This window comes from Mobula hypostoma, chromosome 5 (genome assembly GCF_963921235.1).
Source record: "Mobula hypostoma chromosome 5, sMobHyp1.1, whole genome shotgun sequence".
Taxonomy (NCBI): Eukaryota; Metazoa; Chordata; class Chondrichthyes; order Myliobatiformes; family Myliobatidae; genus Mobula; species Mobula hypostoma.
In genome coordinates, this window is record NC_086101.1 from 187754789 (window position 1) to 187780358 (window position 25570).

The 25570-nt window shown below is 46.4% G+C and overlaps 1 protein-coding gene across 1 annotated transcript in view; it reads right to left on the minus strand.

Annotated features, from left to right (window-relative positions):
• Positions 1-25570, minus strand: part of LOC134347220 (hepatocyte growth factor activator) — a 62347-nt gene that overhangs the window by 27518 nt on the left and 9259 nt on the right. The window contains 6 exon segments of the mRNA XM_063049525.1: positions 3389-3502; positions 3791-3885; positions 5576-5750; positions 10313-10423; positions 11441-11572; positions 20794-20907. Of these exon segments, the coding sequence (XP_062905595.1) occupies positions 3389-3502; positions 3791-3885; positions 5576-5750; positions 10313-10423; positions 11441-11572; positions 20794-20907 (741 nt within the window).

Genomic DNA, 25570 nt, shown 5'->3' on the forward strand with positions numbered 1-25570 from the left:
CTGAAATTTGACATACAAATTGTAGCTGCTTTCTCTGTATAGTTTTGAATACGGCTTGTTTCTCCAGGTGATCTAGTTATAAACTCTGATGCTGGTCTAAGGTCAGATCCACTTTATACTTCTGCTTATTCGTTCATTGTCAATATCTTGCTGTTGCTGTCCTCAGATCAGTTAAGCTGATCTAAGATCACTTAAGGTGGTGATGTCACTCACTCTCTCTCACGCGAGAGATTGATAGTATACATACATTGTGCAGGATCCAGGCTCGCGAGACTAACAAGTGCCCCACACATACACATTGTGCTTCTACAAGCGAGCGTGGGCCTGGCACCTGCATTATTTTGGCGGCGTGAAAAATGGATCGATTTTTAGTGAGAAAATGACCTCATCCAGGGGAATCAGTGGTGTCTCAGCCTGAGCATGTCTTAATTGAAAGTGACATGCAGAAAGAAGTAAGTGGGGATGAGGACGACAGCAGTTCATCGAAAGAGTGTGAGGGCGAAGTAGAGGAACAAGAAATGGAGCGGGATTCGGAAGAGAACATGGATGAAGCTGCTCTTAGTGCTAGTGGGAATACTGTTTGCGATGTTAGCCAGCAGCCTGAGGAAGGACCCCATCGGCCAGCATTGAAAAAGTACCCTTCGCAACAGTTTGACAATCAGCAAAGGAGTTTTATTCATGGCTGGTTTGACCTGTACTCCTGGCTGGAATATTCAATCATAAAAGATGTTACATTCTGCTTCGCATGCAGGCATTTCCTGTGTGGAGGACATGGGTTCCATTCTGAGTCTACCTTCACTGTCACTGGTTACCGCATCTGGCGGAAAGCTACAACAGCTTTCAAAACCCACCATGTAAGTGCAGCTCATAAGTTTGCTATGGAGGCATGGGCCGAATTCAGATTGAGAAAACAAGACGGTTCAAGATTGGGAAATATGCTTGATAAAGGACATGCAAAGATGGTCCAAGAAAATCATGAGTATATGAGAGCAGTGGTTGAGTCTCTACGCTATACTGCGTGCCAAGGCATTGCCCAGCGAGGACACCGGGAGGATGGTGGATCTGGCAATAGGGGAAACTTTGTTGAGTTGCTCAATGTAATTGGGAAGTTTGATAAGACTGTAGCTAAAAAAAATAGAGGACAATCCTGGAAATGCAAAAACACCCACCACGATATTCAAAATGAAATTATGGGTATTATGGCAGATATGGTCAGACGTCAAATAAGGGCAGAAATCAGAGGCTGGACATTTTGCCATCATGGTGGATGAAAGTAAAGACTTGAGTAAAAAGGAGCAAATATCAGTGGTGGTGCGGTATTTGAATAACGAAACTGTGCTTGAAGAATTCTTGCACTTCACTCCAGCAGAAGGGCTGGACGCAGAGTCGCTTCTTAAAAACATTGAACAGACACTCGCCCAGTGTGTTATTGATAAGAACACGTGTACAGGGCGGCAGTGATGTCCGGGTGCAATAACGGACTACACGAGAGGTTCAGGAAAGAGGTCCCGCAGGCATTATATATACACTGCCATGCTCACAGACTTAACCTTGTTTTAGTGGATGTTGTGAGCAATGTACCACAAGCGGGTGAGTTTTTTGAAACTGTGCAGCTGCTTTACAACTTCTTTTCAAACTCTGTTGCCCACGATCTTTTCATGAAGAAACAGAGAGAACTGGAATCAACTGCACAGCCCGTGGAGTTGAAGAAATTGTCAGATACACACTGGGCATGGCAATATACAGCTTTGTGGGCTATAAGGAAATCACTCCCTGCCATTTTAGCTACACTACAGGATATTATGGGTCAACCAAATGCACGGAGGAAAACGGAGGCCAGAGCTGTAAATGAACTGATTGACGAGTAGTTTGTTTTACTTCTCACTCTGAGGATTTATTCCGAATCACCAAGTTCACGTCAGACCAGCTACAATCTCCCAGTTTGGAGCTTTCATCCACTGTGGACTTGGCTCAGTCTGTTATCGATGCACTCTCAGCAAAATGGGGAGAGGAATCATGGTGTGAAATTCAGACAAGAGCTAGGGACCTGTGCGTCAAGGCCGGTATACAGAGCAGACCACATGAAAGGAGACAGGCCCAGCCACCGCCACCTACATGATTTTGTTGTTGAGGCCCAAACCGAACGCACACCTGTCACATCCTCTGATGACCTTCGCAACCACTGTTTCTATCCAGTTATAGACAGACTTCTGACTGAAATGAAAAGATGGTTCTCAATTGAGACTGGAGGTGTTCTGACTGGAGTCTCAGCATTGAGTCCCAAACACAAGCTCTTCCTAGACAAGAATTGTCTTCGGCCAATGGCCCAATACTGTGGAGTGACTGAAGTGAACCTGACTGCAGAGCTACATCCGGTTCGGAGTCTGCTGGAAACGAAACAAAAGCAAGGACAGACAGTGAATGACACAGTGGAATTTCTAGCTCTAATGAGACCCTACTGTGATCCATTTATAGATTTATACAAACTAATCTGCGTATCACTGACTCTGCCTGTGACATCTGCCTCATGCGAACGGAGTTTCTCTTGCCTCAGACGCGTCAAAACCTACCTAAGGAATAGCAACGGCGATGCTCGGAACAGCAACTTGGCCCTGTTGGCCATAAACAGCCGGAGGACCAAAGCGCTTGACATCCAGAAAATCATTGATGCTTTCACCACCAATCAGAACAACAGACAGATTGTGCTTCTCTGAAAACATCAATGGTGGGTGCAGTTGATTTTTTTTTAATTTGGGCCTAGACTAATGCTGATTATAATTATTATTTTGTGGTGAATACCCCATAGTCCTTATGTTTCCTGAAACGGTGTATCTTTTGGCCTTGTCTGTCTATGTAATGCGAATAACAGTGGACATTGTGGGTTAGTGTTGTGTTTTTCAGTTGAAAAGCACGCATTTGACGCTGATTGCGGGATTGGTGCGTGATTCACGTTGTGCGCTGTGGGTCGGATGCTCTGTTGGTTTGTTTGTTTATGCTCTGTGTAGCCCGGGTTGTCTCCAATGCTGTTGACACTGTCACAGTCCACTTCTATGTTAGATCTATCAATTTCTGTTGCTTGTGAATCTACAGAGGAATTTATAGTAGGCACATAATACTTGAAACTGACTTTTGAACACCACGCGTCTCGCCTTGCGAATACATATTACCATACAGTGCATCCCTCAGCACCATCACTGAGTAATTCAGCCCCACTGTAGCACCAGCAAGAAAAAAACTCTGGCGCCGCCAGTAGCCAGCCCCCAACCCAGAGCGCCCACAGAGGTCTCAGCACCCCCACACCACATCTTAATCTCTTTGGACTTGCTCAGTTCCAGTAACGTTGCGCCTCAGCCTCAGACGTGAGTGGATTGCTTCGCAACTTTCTCACCTGCCTGGCAGTAGACACCTGAGTACTGATCACTGCACTGGCAGTAGTAAGATTTCTGCAGGGCATCACTGATGCAGGTCCCTCCGTTTTGACAGGGATTTGAAAGGCAGGGATCTGGAAAGAACAAAACAAAGAGTTTGCATGTATCTGAGCAGTGTCCACAGTAATCTTTCTGAAGGGTCTGTAGCTCACATGTTAACTCTCCAATTAACCCACCACCCCTCACGTCTTTGGCATGTGGGTGGAAACTGGGGCACCCGGGGGAAGAGAATGCAAACTCCACAGAGGCAGAGTCGGCACTGAACCTGGGTCCCTTGTGCTGTGAGATGGCAGCTCCATCTGCTGCCCAACTGTGCAGCCCCTAAGGTCATAACCGCAAAAGGACTATTTTAATCGTCGCACCTTGCACTGGACAGCGCGGTAGCATGCAATAATCCCAGGAGACGGTGTCATTCATCAGCGTGTAGCACCACGGTGCTTCGTCGTTGTCGAAGTTTCTGGAAGAAACACACAGTTCATGGGACAAAACTCATGTCCAGTTGTTGCTTCCCCTGAGCTTCAACCAGCTAATAAATCAGATTTATCAGCTGCCATTAAATCTGCCTCTCAGCAGCATGAAAAACTCAGCCAGCTCCATCATGGGCACACGAGGACATCTTCAAAAAGTGATACCGCAGGAAAGAGGTATCCGTCATTAAGGATCCCTACCCACCCACTCCATCATGGGTACAAGCCTCCCCACCATCTTCAAACGCCAATGCCAAATTAAAGTCCCCCACCACCCATGACATGCCCTCTTCTCATTACTACCATCAGAGAAGTGGTATAGGAGTTTTCAGAACAGATTCTTAACTTCCACCACCAGAATCCTTAACGGGCAATGAACCCGTGAACATTATCTCACTCTTTTTGCTCTTTTTTTACACTATCGGTTTATCAATTTTTAAATATATATTGGTTATTATAACTTATAGTATATTCTATGTATTGCACGGAACTGCTCCCACAAAACAACATACAAACGTTTGTATATATCAGTGACAATAAATCTGATTCTGATTCTGAACTCTACCAAATGCACATGACAAACTTCAAAAAATGCAGTTGAGTTGTGAACAAGATTGACAAGACTGTTGATACTAACTTTGCAATAACATACAGGTTAGCACAACGCTTCGCAGCAGTCAGTTGTAAGACTGGGATTTGATTCCCGCTACTGTCTGCAATATGTTCTCTCTGTGACCACGCGGGTTTCCTCCGGGTGATCCGGTTTCCTCCCACAGCCCGTCACACAGGTTGGGGTTAGTGAGCTGTGTGCATGCTGTACTGGCAGCAGAAACATGGAGACACTTTTGGGCTGCCCAGCACTATCTTTGCTGATTTTATTTTTTTTAACCCATCTAGGTAATTTCTGAGGTAAGGACATGTTCAGCCCAGCTTTGTGGGCCAAAGGGCCTGTACTGTGCTGTAGGTTTTCTATGTTTCTCAGGTAAGGACATGTTCAGCACAGCTTTGTGGGCCGAAGGGCCTGTACTGTGCTGTAGGTTTTCTATGTTTCTCAGGTAAGGACATGTTCAGCACAGCTTTGTGGGCCGAAGGGCCTGTATTGTGCTGTAAGTTTTCTATGTTTCTATCTGTCCATCTAGTTAGTTAGTTGGTTAGTTAGCTGATTAGTTAAAGATACAGCATGGAATAGGCCCAACGAGCCGCACCGCCCAGCAACCCACCTATTTAACCCTGGCCTAATCACAGGACAATTTACAGTGACCAATTAACCTGCTGACTGGTACGTCTTTGGACTGTGGGAGGAAACTCACATGGTCACGGAGAGATTGCACAAACACCTTACAGATGGCACCAGATTTGGACTCCAAACCCCAGAATGCCCCGGGCTGTAAGAGCGTCGTGCTAACCATAACCAACGCATTTCTCCGAATGTTTCAATGTACATGTGACAAATAAAACAAATCTTTAAATGGAATCAATGTAGATTGGTATCATGGACAGTATAGATGAAGTGGGCCGAAAGGCCACATTTCTATGAAGTGGATTTATGTGATGTACCGAAGAATCCCACTATCTGTCTCCATCAGGCAAGGAAGAGCCAGACTAAGGAACTGCCCTCCCCCTGCCGACTGAGCCTCATGCTCGTGGTTATGTTGTGCTTCTGAAGTTCATTTTTCACACCTGCAGTAGGGGTGGTCACCCACACCCAACATGTGAGGCTCCTTCAGGCTTCCCATGTCTAACTCCATGCTTATGAAGCTGGACGTCCAAGGTAGGCAGTCAGTTCCTGAGGCAGTCCACTTGGCCTTCCCTCGATAGAGGGTCCCTTTGTCCTTGTAGCAGCGGGAGGCAGTATCTGGACATCAAAACATGGCAAATTTTGGGTACAAAGAGTTAATTCTGGAGGCCTATTCCCCAAAATGGCCGACCCAATAGGGCTGTAGGTGTGTGTGGATATATCAGGAAGAGGGGCAGAGAAGAAGAGGGGGAAAGAGAGAAGAAGAAGGAAGGAGAGAAAGGGACAGAGAAGGGGAGAGAGAAGGGGAGAGAGAGGGAGAGGAAGAGGGACAGAGGGAGAAGGGAGGGAGGGAGGGAAAGAGAGAGGGAGGGAGAGAGAGGGGGAGAGAGGGGGAGAGAGAGGGGGGGAGAGAGGGAGAGAGAGGGGGAGAGAGAGGGAAGGAGGGGGGAAGAATGGGAAAGAGGGAGGGGGAGAGAGGGAAGGGGAGAGAAGGAGGGGGGAGAGAAGGAGGGGGAGGGAAGGAGGGGGAGGGAAGGAGGGGGAGGGAAGGAGGGGGAGAGATGGAGGGAGGGAGAGATGGAGGGAGGGAGAGGGAGGGGGAGAGGGGGGAGGGGAGAGGGAAGGAGGGAGAGGGAGGGGAGGGTGAGAGGAGGGAGGGGAGAGAGAGGGAGGGAGCAGGAGAGAGAGGGAAGGAGGGGTTGAGAGGGAGGGAGGAGGAAGAGGGAGCGAGGGGGAGAGAGAGAGGGGTGAGAGAAGGAGGGAGGGAGGGAGACAGAGAAGGAGGGGTGGATGGAGGGAAGGAGGGAGGGGAGGAGGGTGAGGGAGGGGAGTGGGGAGGGGAGGGGGAAGGGGGTGAGGGAGGCGGGGAGAGAGAGGGAGGGAGGGGTGGAGGGACGAGGAGAGGGAGGGGGCAGAAGGGGAGGGGAGGGGCAGGAGAGGGAGGGGAGAGAGAGGGAGGGTGGGAGGTAGAGAGAGAGGGCAGGGAGAGAGGGAGGGGGAGAGAGAGAGATCTGCTATGGTAATGATCAACCACTGACGTACTAAAGGTTTCGTCTGCCATCCACGTCAAGTAAAATTTGGAGTGTCACGGTTAGTGCGACAATATTACAGCTCTGGGGGTCAGAGGTCAGAGTTCAATTCCAGCATCATCTGTAAGAAAGTTTGTACATCCTTCCCATGACTATGTGGGTTTCCTATGGGTGCTCTGGTTTTCTTCACAGTTCAAAGAAACACCGGTTAGTAGGTTCATTGGTCATCGTAAATTGTCCTCCGGTTGGGCTGGGGTTAAATAGATAGGTTACTGGGTGGTGTGGTTCATTGTGCCGGAAATGTGTGTCCCACGCCATATCTCTAAATAAATAAATAAAATGAAGCTGACAGAAATGACAGAAACGAGAGCAGGTCAGGCACACAATGGAAATACGTCTTTTATTATTTGTATATATTTAGTATATAATAGAAAGAATAGAAAAAGAAAATAGGTGAAGAACATAGAGAGAAAAGGAGAGCATCCAGGGGAAGAATAGAGAGAAGAAGGCAAGAGAGAGAATATATTTATTCAGGGCGAGGGACTGAGAAAGAGAGCAACTTGAGACTGCAGATACTGGAACCTGAAAATATTTTCCTGGAAACAATCTCCTGGATGAACATAATGGTGGAGGGGCGGTGGGGGGAAATAGAATTCTTGACAGCAAGAACAACTGCTCATAATTGGTCTGTTTACTCTGGAACCCAATAATAAAAACACTGAAATTTCTAGTTTCAAGTCCCCTTAGGTCTTGTATTCCTTTCTCTTCTCTCTCTCCCCCTTTCTCCCTCTCTCTCTCTACTCCCTCTACCTCTCTCCTGCTCTCCCCCTCCCTTTTCTCTCCCCCTCCCTTTTCGCTCCCCCTCCCTTTTCTCTCCCTCCCCCTTCTCTCTCCATTCCTCTCTTTCTAACCCTCTCTCTATCCATCTTCCTCTCTGTCTGTCTGTCTCTCCCTCTCTCTCTCCACTTCTCTTCCCTTCTATCTACCTCTTTCTGCTCTCTTCTCCTCTATCCCTCTCTCTACCCATCTTCTCTCTCTCTCTTTCTGCCTCTCTTCCCCCTCTCTCTCTACCCTCTCTACCTCTACCTCTCACAGTCTCTCTCTAACTCTGTCCTGCTCTCTTCCTCCCCCAACTCTCTCTCATCTACCTCTAGTGTTCTCACTGGAACACACACAATATGCTAGAGGAACTCAGCAGGCCAGGCAGCATCTATGGAAAAGAGTGAACAGTCGACATTTCATCAGGGCTGGAGAAAAAAGATGAGAAGTCACAATAAAGCCGGGGGGGGGAGGAAGAAATACAAGGTGATAGGTGAAGCCCATGGAATTACAGGGAATTTACTAGCACAGGTGGAGCATTGGCTGATCGGCAGAAAACAGAGAGGGATAGAGGGATAATAAAGGGATCCTTTTCTGGCTGGCTGCCGGTTACCAGTGGAGTTCCACAGGGGTTGATGCTCGGACCGCTGCTTTTTACGATGTATGCCAATGATTTGGACTTTGGGATTAATGGGTTTGTGGCTAAATTTGCTGATGATACAAAGATAGGTGGAGGAGCGGATAGTGTTGAGGAAACAGAGAGCCTGCAGAGAGACTTAGATAGTTTAGGGGAATGGGCAAAGAAGTGGCAAATGAAATACAATGTTGTAAAGTGTATGGTCATGCACTTTGGAGGAAGAAATAAATGGGCAAACTATTATTTAGATGGGGAGAGAATTCAAAATGCAGAGATGCAAAGGGACTTGGGAGTCCTTGTGCAAGATACCCTAAAGGTTAACCTCCAGGTTGAGACAGTGGTGAAGAAGGTGAATACAATGTTTGCATTCATTTCTAGAGGTATAGAATATAAGAACAGGAATATGATTTTGAGGATCTATAAGGCACTCATGAGACCACACTTGGGAGTATTGTGTGCAGTTTTGGGCTCCTTATTTTAGAAAGGATATACTGACATTGGAGAGGGTTCAGAGAAGATTCATGAGAATGATTCCAGGAATGAGGAACATCTGGCAGCTCTTGGGCTGTGTTCCCTGGAGTTCAGGAGTATGAGGGAGATCTCAGAGAAACATTCCAAATGTTAAAAGGCCTGAACAGATTAGATATGGCAAAGTTATTTCCCATGGTAGAGGAGTCTGGGACAAAACTTCAGGATTGAAGGACGTCCATTTAGAAAAGAGACGCAGAGAAATTGCTTCAGTCAGGGGGTGGTAAATCTGTGGAACTTGTTGCCATGAGCAGCTGTGGTGGCCAAGTCATTGGGGTGTATTTAATGCAGAGATAGATAGGTTCTTGATTAGCCAGGGCATCAAAGGGTAAGGGGAGAAGGCAGGGGAGTGGGGATGACTGGAAGAATTGGATCAGCCCATGATTGAATGGCAGAGCAGACTCGATGGGCCGAATGACCTACTTCTGCTCCTATATCTATTGGTCTAAGCCGGGGGCAGGGGAGGGGTGAAGAAGAAAGCTGGGAAGTCGATTGGTGAACGAGATAAAGGGCTGGAGAAAGGGTAATCTTCCAGGAGAGGACACAAGGCCAGAGAAGAAAGGGAAGGGAAGGAGCACCGAGGGGGGCAGGCAGGGGTGGGGGGGGGTGGTTGATGGACTGGCAAGGTGATAAGAAGAAAGAAGGAAATAGGGATGGGGAATGGGGAATGCTGAAGGGGGAATAGGTCATTACTGGAAGTTCGAGAATTCGATGCTCATGCTATCAGGTTGGGGGCTACCCAGATGAATATAGGGTGTTGCTCCTCCAACCCAAGTGTGTACTCATTGTGGCAGTGGAGGAGGTCATAGACTGACATGTCAGAATGGGAATGGGAAGTGGAATTAACATGGATGGCCTCTGGGAGATGCCGGTTTTTCTGGTGGATGGAGCGTCGGAGCTCAGCGAAGTCGTCTCCCAATCTACGTCGGGTTTCACCGACATAGAGGAGGCCACACCAGGAGCACCAGATACAGTAAATGACCCCAACAGACCCACAGGTGAAGTGTCGTCTCACTTGGAAGGACTGTTTAGAGCCCTCAATGGTAGTGAGGGAGGAGGTGTAGGGGCAGACCACTTCGGTCTGCTTCGCCGAGCACTACGCTCCATCCACCAGAAAAAGCGGGATCTCCCAGTGGCCAGCCATTTTAATCCCACTTCCATTTACCAACTACTCGCCTCTCACCCACCAGTTACCTTATCCATGCCCAGTTTTCCCCAGCCGTCCCCTCTAACACAGTCTTCAATCAATGCTGTCCAACTTAAGAGATGGTCTCTCTGTGAAAGTATTCTTGTTCCCAGCCCGGGAAGAGTGCAGTGTCTCACTGAGAATCCTCAGGTCAAGTCAGCTCTAACAGGACCAAAGAGTTAAAGATTTTTTTAAAAGTTAGCTTTACTGGTCACTTGTACATCGAAATATACAGTGAAATGTGTCATTTGTGTTGAGGATGTTGTGAGGCAGCCTACAAGTGTCTGTCAAAGCATTCCCACAACTCACTAACCCGTACGCCTTTTGGGATGTAGGAGGAAACCCACATGGTCATGGCGAGAACACACAAACTCCTCTCAGACAGTGGAGGAAGTCAAGGGAGGTTGAAAGCCGAGGCAATCTGCACGTTGATACACATTCTGAATTTGCAGCTGCAGTAACTTCTGCAACGTGAATTTACCTATTTCGCAGTTCTTCCCCGCGTGTCCATTGCTGCAGGAGCACACTCTCTCCCCAGTGGCCTGAACCTTCCGGCACATTCCATTGTTGAGGCACAGGTTGATCTCACAGTCTGTGAATCAGAAGAAAGAGTCACTTGCTACGATCCTGCAACAAATGGATGAGGATCTTAAGGGGGGGGGGGTGGTCAGTCAGCTGGTGATTCAATCCTGCTCTCCATCCACTTTCCCCAAACGTCCAGCACATCACGGGCACATCCCTTCCCATCACCGATTGTATTGGCAGGAGATGCTACCTCGAGAAGGCAGCCTTCATCATCTCCACCTGCCACCTTCTCATAGCCACCACCAGACGGGAGGTACAGAAGCCTGAGATTTCACACCACCAGGTTCAGGAGCAGAATCAGGCCACTCGGCCCATTGAGACTGAATCACCGTTCAAATGGCTAATATTTTTCTCAACCCCGGTCTCCCGCTTTCTCCCCATAACTGTTAACCTACTAACCATCCAAAAACTTACCAATCTCTACCTTAAAAACACCTATATATTTGGCCTCCACTGCTCTCTATGGCAATGAATTCCACAGCTTCGCCACCCTCTGTCTGAAGAAATTCCTCCGCATCCCTGTTCTAAAGGGACGTTCCTTTATTCAGAGGCTGTGCCCTCAGATCTAATGGAAACATCCTATATCTGCTATATCTCTCCATTTCTTCAAAACAATCACCTCCCATAGGCATCTTCCCTAACAAAGACTCACTCACCAACCAATCTAGTCCCCAGCCCTCTTTCCCTAACCAGGATTCAACTTCATCCAACCATTCTCCTCCTCAGCTTGGTATGCTGTCTATTTCTTCATCCCATCTTTCATTGTCACTCATTTAAGCTCCATCTTGACCAACATTTATCCTTCAGTTGATAAAACAGATTAACCAGCAATCTTTTCATATAAACACTGAGTTTATATGAGACACAAAGTGTCTGTTCGCCTCTCAATTTGTAACCTTCAAGCATGCCTACTGTTTTTATAGAGAATACAAAACCCGGGATTTGTTGTGTCCTCTTCCCGTTTATCTTTCCCAATGGAAATTGCGTACTGAACTCCACGTGGTATAAACTTCTTTCTAAAAACCTGTTGAGTTTAAGAGCTGCGAATGAATCCCATCTTCGGCACAGAAACATCTTTCAATGTCACCGTGAAGAACTCGGGTCCACGTCTCTCCAATGTTGTAGTATCTCAGATGCCGTCTTTCGAAGCATTTCTCTGAAGAGAAAGGAGAGTGGTTATTCTTCACAGAATCTTAAAATAGTACGGACCAAAATGCCATTCTGCCCCTTGAGTTCATGATGGCTCTCCCAAAGAGCAAGCTTCTTAGTCCCATTCTCTTTCTCTTTCCAACAATCCCCAAAACATTAATCCTGTTCACTTTGGTTTCATGTTAGCACATAGAACAGTACAGGGCCTTCAGCTCATGACATTGCGTCGACCTTTTAAACTACTCTAAGATCAATCTAACCCTTTACTCTCCTATCACCCTCCATTTTTCTATTACCCATGCGCTTCTCTAAGAGTTTTTCCAGTTTTACGTATTTATTTTTATTTAGTGAATCGGCATAGCAACAGGGCCTTCCACGCCAGTGAGCACACGCCACCCAATTACATTCATATGACCGATTTACCTACGAGCCCGTACATCTTTGGAGTGTGGGAGGAAACTGGAGCACCCGGAGGAAAGCGACACGGTCATGCGGAGAACCTTCAAACTCATTATAGTCAGCGGCTGAAATGACCCCGGGTCACTGGTGCTGTACTAGCGGTGTGCTAACTGCTACAATCCCATGCTGCCTGCTCGGCACGTGACCACAAGCAACTGCAAAAAATCTGTGGACGCAGCTCAGCACCTCGCGGAAATCAACCTCCCCTCCATTGACTCTGTTTACACTTCTCACTCCCTCAATACAATCAAAGACTCCACCCACCCTGACATTCTCTCTTCTCTCCTCCCCCATCAGGCAGAAGATACAAAAGCCTGAAAGCACATCTGACCAGCTTCTATGACACTATATGGTCCCCTTGTACAATAATTAAAGATTAAAGTCTGTCATGAGCCTTGAGGCCCATCAGGCCGGTGCTTATGCCGGTTTCCGTGGCGTGAAGCAACTGAGAGTACGAGACTCCCCCCTGGATAGGACACCAGACTATCGCGAGGTTAACCCCCAGCATTTTGCCAGTACCCATTTTCAGCTGGGTAGACTGGAGCAGTGTGTGGTTAAGTGCCTTGCTCAAGGACACACACACTGCCTCAGCCGAGGCTCGAACCCATGACCTTCAGATCGCTAGTCCAACACTCTACCCACTTGGCCACACGCCACACCTTGTACAATAAGATGGACTCTTAAACCTCACAGTCTCCTTAGTTATGGCCTTGCGCCTTATTGACAGCCTGTTCTGCACTTTCTCTGTTTGTCTGACACTTTATTTTGCATTCTGTCATTCTTTTCCCTTTTATTACCTCATTGTACTGATGTGTTGAAATGATCTGTATGGATAGCATGCAAAACAAGTTTTTCACTGTACCTTGGTAATACAACCATACTACAACTGCCCACCTTCCCCTTCACCTGTCTCATTTAGCGCCGGCCAGCTTGCACTCTTTCCTGTTCTCCCACTTTCTTATTCTGAATTTTTCTCCTTCCTTTCCAGTCCTGATGAAGGGTCTTGACCCGAATCACCGACTATTTATTCAACTCCACAGGTTCTGCCTGAACTGTTGAGTTAGTAGCGGACCAATCAATTCGCAGAGAGCGAGCTAAACACAGGTCAGGGAGAAGAGTTTAAAAAAGGAGCGTTTTGCAGGGATCGGCGCATTAGTGGTGCACCAATCGATTCGCGTTTCATTAGCAGGAGCAAATAAAAGTAAAGCAGGGTCAAAGCAGAGCAGCCATTGTGTGAGGGGACCAGTGTAGGACTGGGAACTTGTGACTTTGGCAAGGAGGCACAGATAAGTAGCAGGCAAGGCTTTTGTGGTGGTTGAATAAAAAGTCACTAAATTACAGCTAATTAAATAAAGTAGGGATGATGCAGGTTCGGGTGATGTGCTGTAGCTGCATGATGTGGGAGCTGGTGGGCCCCATTGTGGTTCCTGGTGACCAGATCTGCAGCAAGTGTTGGCTGCTCGAGGAATTCAGACTCAAAATTGATGACCTGGAATCTGAGCTTCAAACACTGCGGCACATCGGGGAGGGGGAGAGGTTACCTGGACTCTTTGTTTCAGGAGGTAGTCACACCCATTAGATTAGCTGTCTCAAATTTGGTCTATGTTCAGGGACAAGAGGGTGTGACTGTGAGTGAGGCGGGTAGTGAGATCCAAGAAACAGTGCTGAAGGAGACTCAGCCTTTGAACTTGTCCGACAGGTCTGAGATTCTTGCTCCCTGTGTGGATGAGGGTGGGGACTGTAGGAAGGATGAGCAACCTAACTGTGGCACCATAGTTCAGGGAGCCATTCAAGAGGGGGGAGAGAAGAGACACGTAGTGGTAATTGGGGGTAGTACAGTCCAGGGAATAGACAGAATTCTCTGTCGGGAGGATAGAGTATCCCGAAGGCTGTGTTGCCTGCCTGGTACCCGGGTTCGGGACATCTTATCCGACCTGCAGAGGAATTTGCAGTGGGAGGGGAAAGAGCCAGTTGTCGTGGTCCATGTGGGTACCAACAACATACTGTAGGTAGAATGAAGAAAAGTTCTGCTGAGGGAATTTGTGCAGCTAGGTAAATTAAAAAGCAGAACCAAAAAGGTGGTAATCTCTGGATTACTACCTGAGCCACATGCAAGTTAGCATAGGGGCAAGAAGATTAGAGAGATAAATGTGCATGGGAGAAGTGGGTTTGACTTCATGGGAAGTTGGCTCCAGGATTGGGGAAGGAGGGAGCTGTACCAGTGGGACAGGCTCCACTGAACCGTGATGGGACCTGGACCCTAGTGAATCGCATAACTGGGGCTGTGGATAGGGCTTTAAGCTAAATAGTAGTTGGGGGGGGGTGGAGTGGTTCAACAGGTTGGAGAAGTATGGATAAAGTAAAAAAGTGTGGATGAAGATAAAGAAAAAAACAAAGGATAAAAAAGAGAAAAGTAAGAGTGGAATGAAGAAAAGTCAAGTGCAAAAGAGTAAAAGATTACAAGATTTTAAAAGCACAATGAGTGTAAGGGCACTTTATTTGAATGCCGGTGTATTATTCAAAACAAGGTCAGCAGCTCAAATCAGTACAAAGAGGCATAATTTAGTGGCCATTGCAGAGACGTGGTTGCAGGGTGGAGAGGATTGGGAATTAAATCAGGTAATATGGAAGGACAGGCAGGAAGGTAAGGGAGGTGGGGTAGCACTCTTAATTAAGGATGAGGTCAGGTCGACAGTGAGAGACGATATAAGATCTAAAGAGCAGAATGTTGAATCCATCTGGGTGGAGATTAGGAATAGTAAAGGGAAAAATATCACTGGTGGGATTGTCTAGTGGCCACTGAATAATGACATTACAGTGGCACAGGCAATAAACAGAGAAATATCTGAGGCATGTAAGAATGGAACAGCAATTATTGTGGGGGACTTTAACTTGCACATAGATTGGGTGAATCTATAAGGGAGACTTCATAGAATGCATCCATGACAGCTTTCTTGAACAACATGTTACTGAACCTGCAAGGAAACGTGCTATCTTAGATCTGGTCCTGTGCAATGAGACAAGTAAAATTAGCTATCTTGTAGTTAGGGATCCTCTTGGAAAGAGTGATCACAGTATGATGGAGTTTCTCATACAAATGGAGGGTGCAGTAAAAGTAAAGTAAAGGGATCCGTTAGTCTTGCGAGACCATGCATCTGCGCCTGGAAAGCCTTCACTCTCCAGGGCGCAGGCCTGGGCAAGGTTGTATGGAAGACTAGCAGTTGCCAATGTTGCAAGTCTCCCCTCTCCATGAGACCAATGTTGTCCAAGGGAAGGGCATTAGGACCCATACAGCTTGGCACCAGTGTCATCGCAGAGCAATGTGTGATTAAGTGCCTTGCTCAAGGACACAACACGTTGCCTCGGCTGGGGCTCGAACTCACGACCTTCAGGTCGCTAGTCCAATGCCTTAACCACTTGGCCACTTGGCCACGTGCCCACTGAGGGTGCAGTAGTTCAATCTAAAACCAATGTATTATGCCTAAACGATGGAGACTACAATGGGATGAAGGAGGATTTGGCTAGTGTAGACTGGGCACACAGGCTACGTGGTGGGACAGTTGAGGAACAGTGGAAGACTTTCAAAGAAATTTTTCACTGTGCTCAACAAAAGTATATTCCAGTTAAAAGCAAGGACAGTAAGGGTGGGGAGAGCCAGACTTGGATAACTAAAGAAATAAAAGAAGGCATCAAACTAAAAGCTCATTCATACAAAGTCGCCAAGAGTAGTGGGAAACTGGAAGATTAGGAAGACTTTAAAAAGCAACAAAGTACCACTAAGCGAGCAATAAAGAAAGGGAAGCTAGATTATAAAAATAAACTAGCACAAAATATAAAAACAGATAGTAAAAGTTTTTATAATTATATAAAGCAGAAAAGGGTGGCTAAAGTGAATGTAGGTCCCTTGGAGGACGAGAAGGGGGAATTGATATTGGGTAATGAGGAAATGGCCGAGGCTTTGACTGACTATTTTGTAGTGATTTTCACAGTGGAGGACACATCTAACATGCCAAAGAGAGATGTTATGGATGCGATGGGAGGTGAGGACCTCAATACAATAGCTATCACTAAAGAGGTAGTGCTGAGCAAACTTGTGGGCCTGAAGTTAGATAAGTCCCCTGGTCCTGATGGAATGCTTCCCAGGGTACTAAAAGAAATGGCAAAAGTTATAGTAGAGGCTTTGGTGATGATTTACCAAAATTCTCTGGACTCTGGGCAGGTCCCGGCGGATTGGAAGATGGTGAATATCACACCACTGTTCAAAAAAGGATGTAGGCAAAAGGCTGGTAACTATAGGCCAGTTAGTTTAACATCTGTAGTTGGGAAAATGCTTGAAGCTATCATTAAAGAAGAAATAGCGAGGCATCTGGAAAGAAATGGATCCATCAGGCAGATGCAGTATGGATTCAGCAAAGGCAGATCCTGTTTGACAAACTTACTAGAGTTCTTTGAGGATATAACAAGCGCAGTGGATAGAGGGAAACAGTTGGACTTTATTTACTTGGATTTCCAGAAGGCATTCAATAAGGTGCCACATAAAAGACTTATCCATAAGATAAGGATGCATAGAGTTGGTGGTGATGTATCAGCATGGATAGAGGATTGGTTAACTAATAGAAAGCAGAGAGTTGGGATACATGGGTGTTACTCTGGTTGGCAATCAGTGGTGAGCGATGTGCCACAGGGGTCAGTGCTGGGCCCACAACTGTTCACGATAAACATTAACGATCTGGAAGAGGGGACCGAGTGTAGTGTGTCTAAGTTTGCTCATGATTCTAAATTGAAAAGCAAATTGTGCAGAAGATATTGAGAGTCAGCAGAGAGATATAAATAGGTTAAGTAAGTGGGCAAGGGTCTGGCAGATGGAGTACAATGTTGGTAAATGCGAGGTCATCCTCTTTGGAAAGAAAAATGAAAGAGCAGATTATTATTTAAATGGTAAAAAATTGCAGCATGCTGCTATGCAGAGGGACTTGGGAGTGCTGGTGCATGAATCACAAAAGGTTGGTTTGCAGGTGCAGCAGGCTATCAAGAAGGCAAATGGGATGTTGGCCTTCATTGCTAGAGGGATTGAATTTAAGAGCAGGGAGGTCATGCTGCAACTATACAGGGTACTGGTGAGGCCGCACCTGGAGTACTGTGTGCAGTTCTAGTCTCCATACTTGAAGAAGGATATACTGGCTTTGGAGGCAGTGCAGAGGAGATTCACCTGGTTGATTCCAGAGATGAGGGCGTTAGACTATGAGGAGAGATTGAGTTGCCTGGGACTGTTCACGCTGGAATTTAGAGGAATGAGCAGAGATCTTATAGAAACATATAAAATTATGAAAGGGATAGATAAGTTAGAGGCAGGAAAGTTGTTTCCACTGGTAGGTGAGACTAGAACTAGGGGACATAGCCTCAATATTCGAGGGAGTGGATTTAAGATGGAAATTTGTGCGCAGAACTGAAAAAGCGTGTGCGAGCAAGGAGGCCTACAAACCTGACTCAGTTACACCAGTTCTGTCTGGAGGAATGGAACAAACTTCCAGCAACTTACTGTGAGAAGCTTGTGGAAGGCTACCCAAAATGTTTGACCCAAGTTAAACAATTTAAAGGCAATGCTACCAAATACTAGCAAAGTGTATGTAAACTTCTGACCCACTGGGAAAGTGACGAAAGAAATAAAAGCTGAAATAAATCATTCTCTCTACTATTATTCTGACAGTTCAGATTCTTAAAATAAAGTAGTGATCTTAACTGACCTAAGTCAGGAAATGTTTTCTAGGATTAAACATCAGGAATTGTGAAAAACTGAGTTTAAATGTATTTGGCTAAGGTGTATGTAAACTTCTGACTTCAACTGTATGTTTGTAGATAACTTGGACTACTGGCTTTCGTCTGCCCATGTGAATCTCCATGCACAATGGAGTGGGCAGTCGGGTGGCTTGGATCAAGGTGGATAAGAGCTAGAAGACACAGTGGGTTGCCTTGGCACTCAGTGGGTTTCCAGAGTCTGCTCATTTCTGCTGCTTTGATATACAGGTTAATTCTTCATCAAATTACAGCTTCATACAAGTTCACAAAGTAAGGATCACAGAAAGGGATTCAATGTTGCCCTCACTGGCATCTCTTCCAATTCATGGACATTTGCCTTCACCCCTTCCTCCCGCTGCCACACCAGGGATGGAGTTCCTCTTGTCCTCAACTACCACTCTACAAGCCTCCGCATTGAGCACATAATTCTCCACAACATCTCCAACAGGATCCCACCACCAAGTACATCTTTCCCTTCCTCCACCTCCCCCCACCCACTGTCCAGGTTCCGCAGGGATCTCTCCCTATGCGACTCCCTTGTCCACTCATCCCTCCCCTCTGATCTCCCTCCTGGTACTAATCCTTGTAAGTGGAACAAGTGCCACACCTGCCCCTACACCTCCTCCCTCACTGCCTTTCAGGGCTCCAAACAGTCCTTTCACCTGTGCGACACTTCCCCTGTGAGTCTGTTGGGGTTATCTACCGTATCCAGTGCCCCTGGCGTGGCCTCCTGTATATTGGTGAGGCCCGACATAGATTGGGAGACCAATTCACTGACCATCTTTGCTCTATCCACCACAAAAAGCGGGATTTCTTGGTGGCTACCCATTTCAATTCTACTTTCCATTCCCATTGCAACATGTCAGTCCATGGCCAGGGTAAGGCCAGGTTGAAGAAGCAACTCCTTATCTTCTGTCTGGGTAGTCTCCAACCTGATAGCATGAGCATCAATTTCTCCAACTTTCAGTAATTGCCCCCACTTCTTGCCTTCACCACTCCCCATTCTTGTTTCCCTCTCACACCTAATCTCCTTCCCTGCCCGTCACCTTCCTTTGGTGCTCCTCCCCCTTCCCTTTCTTCCCTGTCTTCTGTCTTCTCCAAACAGGTTCTCCCTTCTCCAGCCCTATATCTCTTTCACCAGTCAGTTTCCCAGCTCTTTACTTCACCCCCTCCCCTTCCCAATCTCACCTATCACCTGCCACCTTGTACTTCTCCCCCCTACCAACTTCTTACTCAGACTTCTGATCTTTCCTTCCAGTCCTGATGAAGGGTCTCGGCCTGAAACATCGACCGTTTACTCTTTTCCGTAGATGCTGCCTGGCCTGCTGAGTTCCTCCAGCTTTGTGTGTGTGTGAGTTCCTCCAGCTTTGTGTGTGTGTGAGTTCCTCCGGCTTTGTGTGTGTGTGAGTTCCTCCGGCTTTGTGTGTGTGTGAGTTCCTCCGGCGTTGTGTGTGTGTGAGTTCCTCCGGCTTTGTGTGTGTGTGAGTTCCTCCGGCGTTGTGTGTGTGTGAGTTCCTCCGGCGTTGTGTGTGTGTGAGTTCCTCCGGCGTTGTGTGTGTGTGAGTTCCTCCAGCTTTGTGTGTGTGCTGCTCAGAGGGAGGAGGAGCCCAGCTAACCCAAAGACGTACATATTAGAGTTAGTAAGTTGTGGGCATGCTATGTTGACGACACATATATTCTGACCAGCACATTCCTCGCTGATTAAGATTTGATGCAATATATTTCTCTGTATGTTTTAATGTAAGTATGACAAATAAAGCTAATCTTTAAAAAAGATCCCTTTTCCTAAGAAAGACTCCAGCTATAACCTCTGCTGGGGCAGACATGAGTAACATGGGCCTCCTATTTCCTCGTGTTCTAAGCTTTTTGCTGTACCAGTGAGAATGTTTTTAAAGACTAGCTTTATTGTGACACGTATATCAAAGCAAATAGAAAAATGCATCATTCGTGCCAACGACCAGCACAATGCTGGGGGTAGCCCGCAAGTGTTGGCGCGCTTCTGGTGCCAACATAACACGGCCACACCTTACTAACACTGACCCATCCATCATGTAGGAAGAAACCAAAGTGCCCGGAGCAAACCCACGCGGTCACCAGGAAAGCGTCGGAACTCCTTATAGACAGCAGTGGGAATTGACCCGGTCGCTGGCTCTGTAAAGCAGCAGTCCCCAACCACCGGGCCGCGAACCAGTACCAGGCCGTGAGGAAACGATATGAGTCGGCTGCACCTTTCCTCATTCCCTGTCACGCACTGTTGAACTTGAACATAGGGTTGCCAACTGTCCTGTATTTGCCGGGTCATCCCGTATATTGGGCTAAATTGGTTTGTCCCGTATTCCCCCCGCTAAGGTAGAGCGTTCCTATGAAACATTTCGTGCTGAAATGGCGTGAAGCAAAGAAGCAATTACCATTAATTTATATGGGAAAAATTTTTGAGCATCCCTTGACCCAAAAAAATAACCTAACAAATCATACCAAATAACACATAAAACCAAAAATAAATAGCAGTAACATATAGTAACAGCAGGAATGATATGATAAATACACAGCCTATATAAAGTAGAAATAATGTATGTACAGTGTAGTCAGGAAGATGAAGGCAAAAGCAGTTTGTGTGAGAAAAATTGGCACGTAAGTGCATGTGCACATCACATACACAGTCACACATGCGCACACAGGTGCCCGCGCAAGGCTTTGTGGTGATGGTAGTCTTTTTAGGGTAAAGTGCCCAGGAATTTGACTGCTACTTTTGTCCCGTATTTGGGAGTGAGAAAGTTGGCAACCCTAACTGTAAAAGACACGTTGAGGTGAGATTAACCCTACTTGGACACCCCCCTCCCCCCGGTCGGCCTGTCCGCAAGAATATTGTCAATATTAAACCGGTCCGCGGTGCAAAAAAGGTTGGGGACCCCTGCTGCAAAGTATTATACCAGCCAACATGCTACCATATTGCCCACCCTACTTGTCACTCACGTTTCTCACAGAAGTCTCCTGTGAATGGTTCGGTGCACAGACACGTATAGTTCTGTTCGCTGGGATTATTGACACAGGCACCCCCATGCCAGCACGCATGATCCTGACAATAATCTGTGAAATAAATACGAGGGCTGGTTATTCTGTAACACAATGACACTTAAGTCACTTCATGTTCCTTACAATAAACAGCTCAATTGGTGGCACGGTAGCGTAGTAGTCAGCACAGCGCTTTACAGTACCGGTGACCAGGGTTCAATTCCCACCCCTGCCTGTAAGGAGTTTGTACGTTCTCCCCGTGACCATGTGGGTTTCCTCCGGGTGCTCCGGTTTCCTCCCACAGTCCCAAAGATGTACGAGTTGACAGGTTAACTGGGCATTGTAAATTGTCCCGTGATTAGGCTCGGATTAAATTCGGGGGGATTGCTGGGCAGCGTGGCTCAAAGGGGAGGAAGGGCCTATTCCATGTTGTACCTCAGTAAGTAAGTAAGTAAATAAATAAATAATACTGATTTAAAATCATAATTCACTCAATTACATTAACAACATTTAAAAGGTGCTTGGACGGGTACATAGATGAGAAAGGTTTAGGGATATTGTGGGCCAAAGGGCCTGTACTGTGTTGTACTATTCTATTCTATATGGGCCAAACGTGGGCTTAGAAGGGAATATTGGTTGGCAAGTACCAATTGGACAGAAAGGCCCATTTGCCTGTTACATGACTCAACAATTACCATAAGACTGTAAGACAAAGGAGCAGAAGTCGGCCATTCGGCCCATCGAGTCTGCTCTGCCATTTTATCATGAGCTGATCCATTCTCCCATTTAGTCCCATTCCCCCGCCTTCTCACCATAACCTTTGATGCCCTGGCTACTCAGATACTTATCAATCCCTGCCTTAAATACACCCAATGACTTGGCCTCCACTGCTGCCGGTGGCAACAAATTCCACAGATTCACCACCCTCTGACTAAAAAATTTCTTCGCATTTCTGTTCTGAGTGGGCGCCCTTCAATCCTTAAGTCATGCCCTCTCGTATTAGACTCCCCCATCATGGGAAACAACTTTGCCACATCCACTCTGTCCATGCCTTTCAACATTCGAAGTGTTTCTATGAGATCTCCCCTCATTCTTCTAAACTCCAAGGAATACAGTCCAAGAGCGGACAAACGTTCCTCATATGTTAAGCCTCTCATTCCCGGAATCATTCTCGTGAATCTTCTCTGTACCCTCTCCAACGTCAGTGCATCCTTTCTTAAATAAGGAGACCAAAACTGCCCACAGTACTCCAAGTGGGGTCTCACCAGCGTCTTATAGAGCCTCAACATCACATCCCTGCTCCTATACTCTATTCCTCTAAAAATGAATGCCAACATTGCATTCGCCTTCTTCACTACTGACTCAACCTGGAGGTTAACCTTAAGGGTATCCTGTACGCGGACTCCCAAGTCACGTTGCATCTCAGAACTTTGAATTCTCTCCCCATTTAAATAATAGTCTGCCCGTTTATTTCTTCTGCCAAAGTGCATAACCATACACTTTCCAACATTGTATTTCATTTGCCACTTCTTTGCCCATTCTTCCAATCTATTCAAGTCTCTCTGCAGACTCTCCGTTTCCTCAGCACTACCAGCCCCTCCACCTATCTTTGTATCGTCAGGAAACTTAGCCACAAAGCCATCTATTCCATAATTCAAATCGTTGATGTACAATGTGAAAAGAAGCGGCCCCAACACGGACCCCTGTGGAACACCACTGGTACCCGGCAGCCAACCAGAATAGGATCCCTTAATTCCCACTCTCTGTTTCCTGCCAATCAGCCAACGCTCTATCCACGTATGTAACTTTCCCGTAATTCCATGGGCTCTGATCTTGTTAAGTAGCCTCTTGTGTGGCACCTTGTCAAAGGTTCTATGAGAAAAGCTTAGAGGGATATGAGCCAGACACTGGTTGGCAGAGATGAGATGGGCCAAAGGGCCTGTTTCTGTGCTGTATAATTCAATGACACAGTGACTTGTATACATTACTACCACCTTATTAGCCTGTGAAGCAACCCTTAAGGACCTGTAGACACATGCTTCAGGGTCCCTTTGTTCCTGCACACCTCTCAGCATTCCTCTGTCCTGTTTCCCTTTGTTATTGCCCCATCATTGAAATTTTCCCACAGCCAACGGACTCACTTTCAAGGACATCCCATGTTCTGAATATTTATTGTTTATTTATTTAATAGCATTGTTGCTTCTTTTTGTATTTCCACAGTTTGTTGTCTTCTACATTCTGGTTGAACATGTTAGGTTGGGCAGTCTTTCATTGATTCTGTTATAATTATTATTCTATAGATTTGTTGAGTATGCCCACAAGAAAACAAATCTAAGAGTTGTATATGATAACACATATGTACCGTACTTTGATAATAAAATTTACTCTGAACCTTATTTTACTTATTAATCTCGAGATACAACATGGTACCAGGCCCTTCCAGCCGCATGAGCCCACACCACCCAATAGACCTCATGCAACCAATTAACTTACCAACCCATACGTCTTTGGAATGTTGGAGGAAACCAGAGCACCCGGAGAAAACCCTCACAGTCACGGGGAGAGCGTACAAACTCCTTACAGACAGCGGCGGGAATTGAACAAGGGTTGCTAGCACTGTGATAACGTTACGCGAATCACTGTTACTGTGCTCCCCCGATTGCATATGTAACTGTGAATCCACGAGTCCACCAAAAGCTCGAAGTTCAATGTTCAAAGGTAAAAGTACATATATTGTGAGACCAGTGTGCAAAAGACAACCAACAATGTAAATACAAAAAGTAAAGAAAGAATAATAATAATAAATGAGCTATAAATATCAGGAACACATGTTGCAGAGTCCTTAAAAGTGAGTCCATAGTTTGTGGGACAGTTCAGCGCTGGTGAGTGAAGTTATCCCCTCTGGTTCAGGAGCCTGATGGTTGAGCCTAACTGTTCCTAAACCTGGTGGTGTGAGCCCTGAGGCTCCTGTACCTCCTTCCTGATGGCAGCAGTGAGAAGACCATAAGACCATACGACCATAAGGCATGGGAGCAGAATTAGGCCATTCAGCCCATCGAGTCTGCTCCACCACTCATCATGGCTGATCCCAGACCCCACTCAACTCCATACACCTGCCTTCTCACCATATCCTTTGACATCCTGACCAATCAGGAAACAATCAACTTCCGCCTTAAACATACCCAAAGATTTGGCCTCCACAGCAGTCTGTGGCAGAGCATTCCACGGATTGACTACTCACTGGCTAAAAAAAGATCCTCCTTACCTCTGTTCTAAAAGGTTGCCCCTCAGTTTTGAGCCTGTGCCCTCTAGTTCTGGATACCCCACTATTGAAAAGATCCTCTCCACATCCACCTTATCTAGTCCTTTCAGTGAGATCCACCCCCCCCCGCCACATTCTTCTTAGTTCCAGGTACAGGCCCAAAGCTGCCAAACACTCCTCATAAGATAATCTCTTCATTCCCAGAATCATCTTCATGAAACTCCTCTGGACTCTCTCCAATGACAACACATCCTTTCTGAGATATGGGCCCTAAATGGTTGATTCCAAGTGCGGCCTGACTAGTGTCTTATAAAGCCTCAGAATTATCTCCTTGCTTTTATATTCTATTCCCTTTGAAATAAATGCCAACAATGCAATTGCTTTCTTTACCACAGACTCAACCTGTAAATTAACCTTCTAGGAGTCTTGCATGAGGACTCCCAGGTCGTTCTGCACCTCTGATGTTTGAACCTTCTCCCAATTTAGATAATCAGGACTATTGTTCCATTTACCAAAATGCGTTATCATACATTTCCCAACACTGTATTCCATCTGTCACTTTTTTTGCCCGTACTTTCTTGAAGAATTCTGACAGATTCATCAGGCAAGATTCCCCTTTACAGAAACCATGCTGGCTTTGACTTATTTTATCATTAGTCTCCAAGTACCCCAAAACCTCATCCTTAATAATAGCCTCCAAAACTTTCCCAACCACTGAGGTTAGGCTAACTGGCCTATAATTTCCTTTCTTTTGCCTTCCTCCCTTCTTGAAGAGTGGAGTGACATTTGCAATCTTCCAGTCCTCTGGGACCATGCCAGAATCAAGTGATTCTTGAAAGATCACGACCAATGCATCTGTTATCTCTTCAGCAACCTCTCTCAGAACTCTGTGATGTTGTTCATCTGGTCCAGGTGAATTATCGACTTTAAGGCCTTTAAAGTTTGCCTTGAACTTTTTCCTTTGTAATAGCAATGGCACTCACTCCTGCTCTCTGACAATAGACAATAGGTGCAGGAGTAGGCCATTTGGCCCTTTGAGTCAGCACCGCCATTCACTGTGATCATGGCTGATCATCCACAATCAGTATCCAGTTCCTGCCTTATCCCCATAACCTTTGATTCCGCTATCTTTAAGAACTCTATCCATCTCTTTTTTGAAAGCATCCAGAGACTTGGCCTCCACAGCCTTCTGGGGCAGAGCATTCCATACATCCACCACTCTCTGGGTGAAAAAGTTTTTCCTCAACTCTGTTCTAGATGGCCTACCCCTAATTCTTAAACTGTGGCCTCTGGTTCTGGACTCACCCATCAGCGGGAACATGATTTCTGCCTCCAGTGTGTCCAATCCCTTAATGATCTTATATGTTTCAATAAGATCCCCTCTCAGCCTTCTAAATTCCAGAGTATACAAGCCCAGTTGCTCCAATCTTTTGACATATGACAGTCCCGCCATCCCAGGAATTAACCTTGTGAACC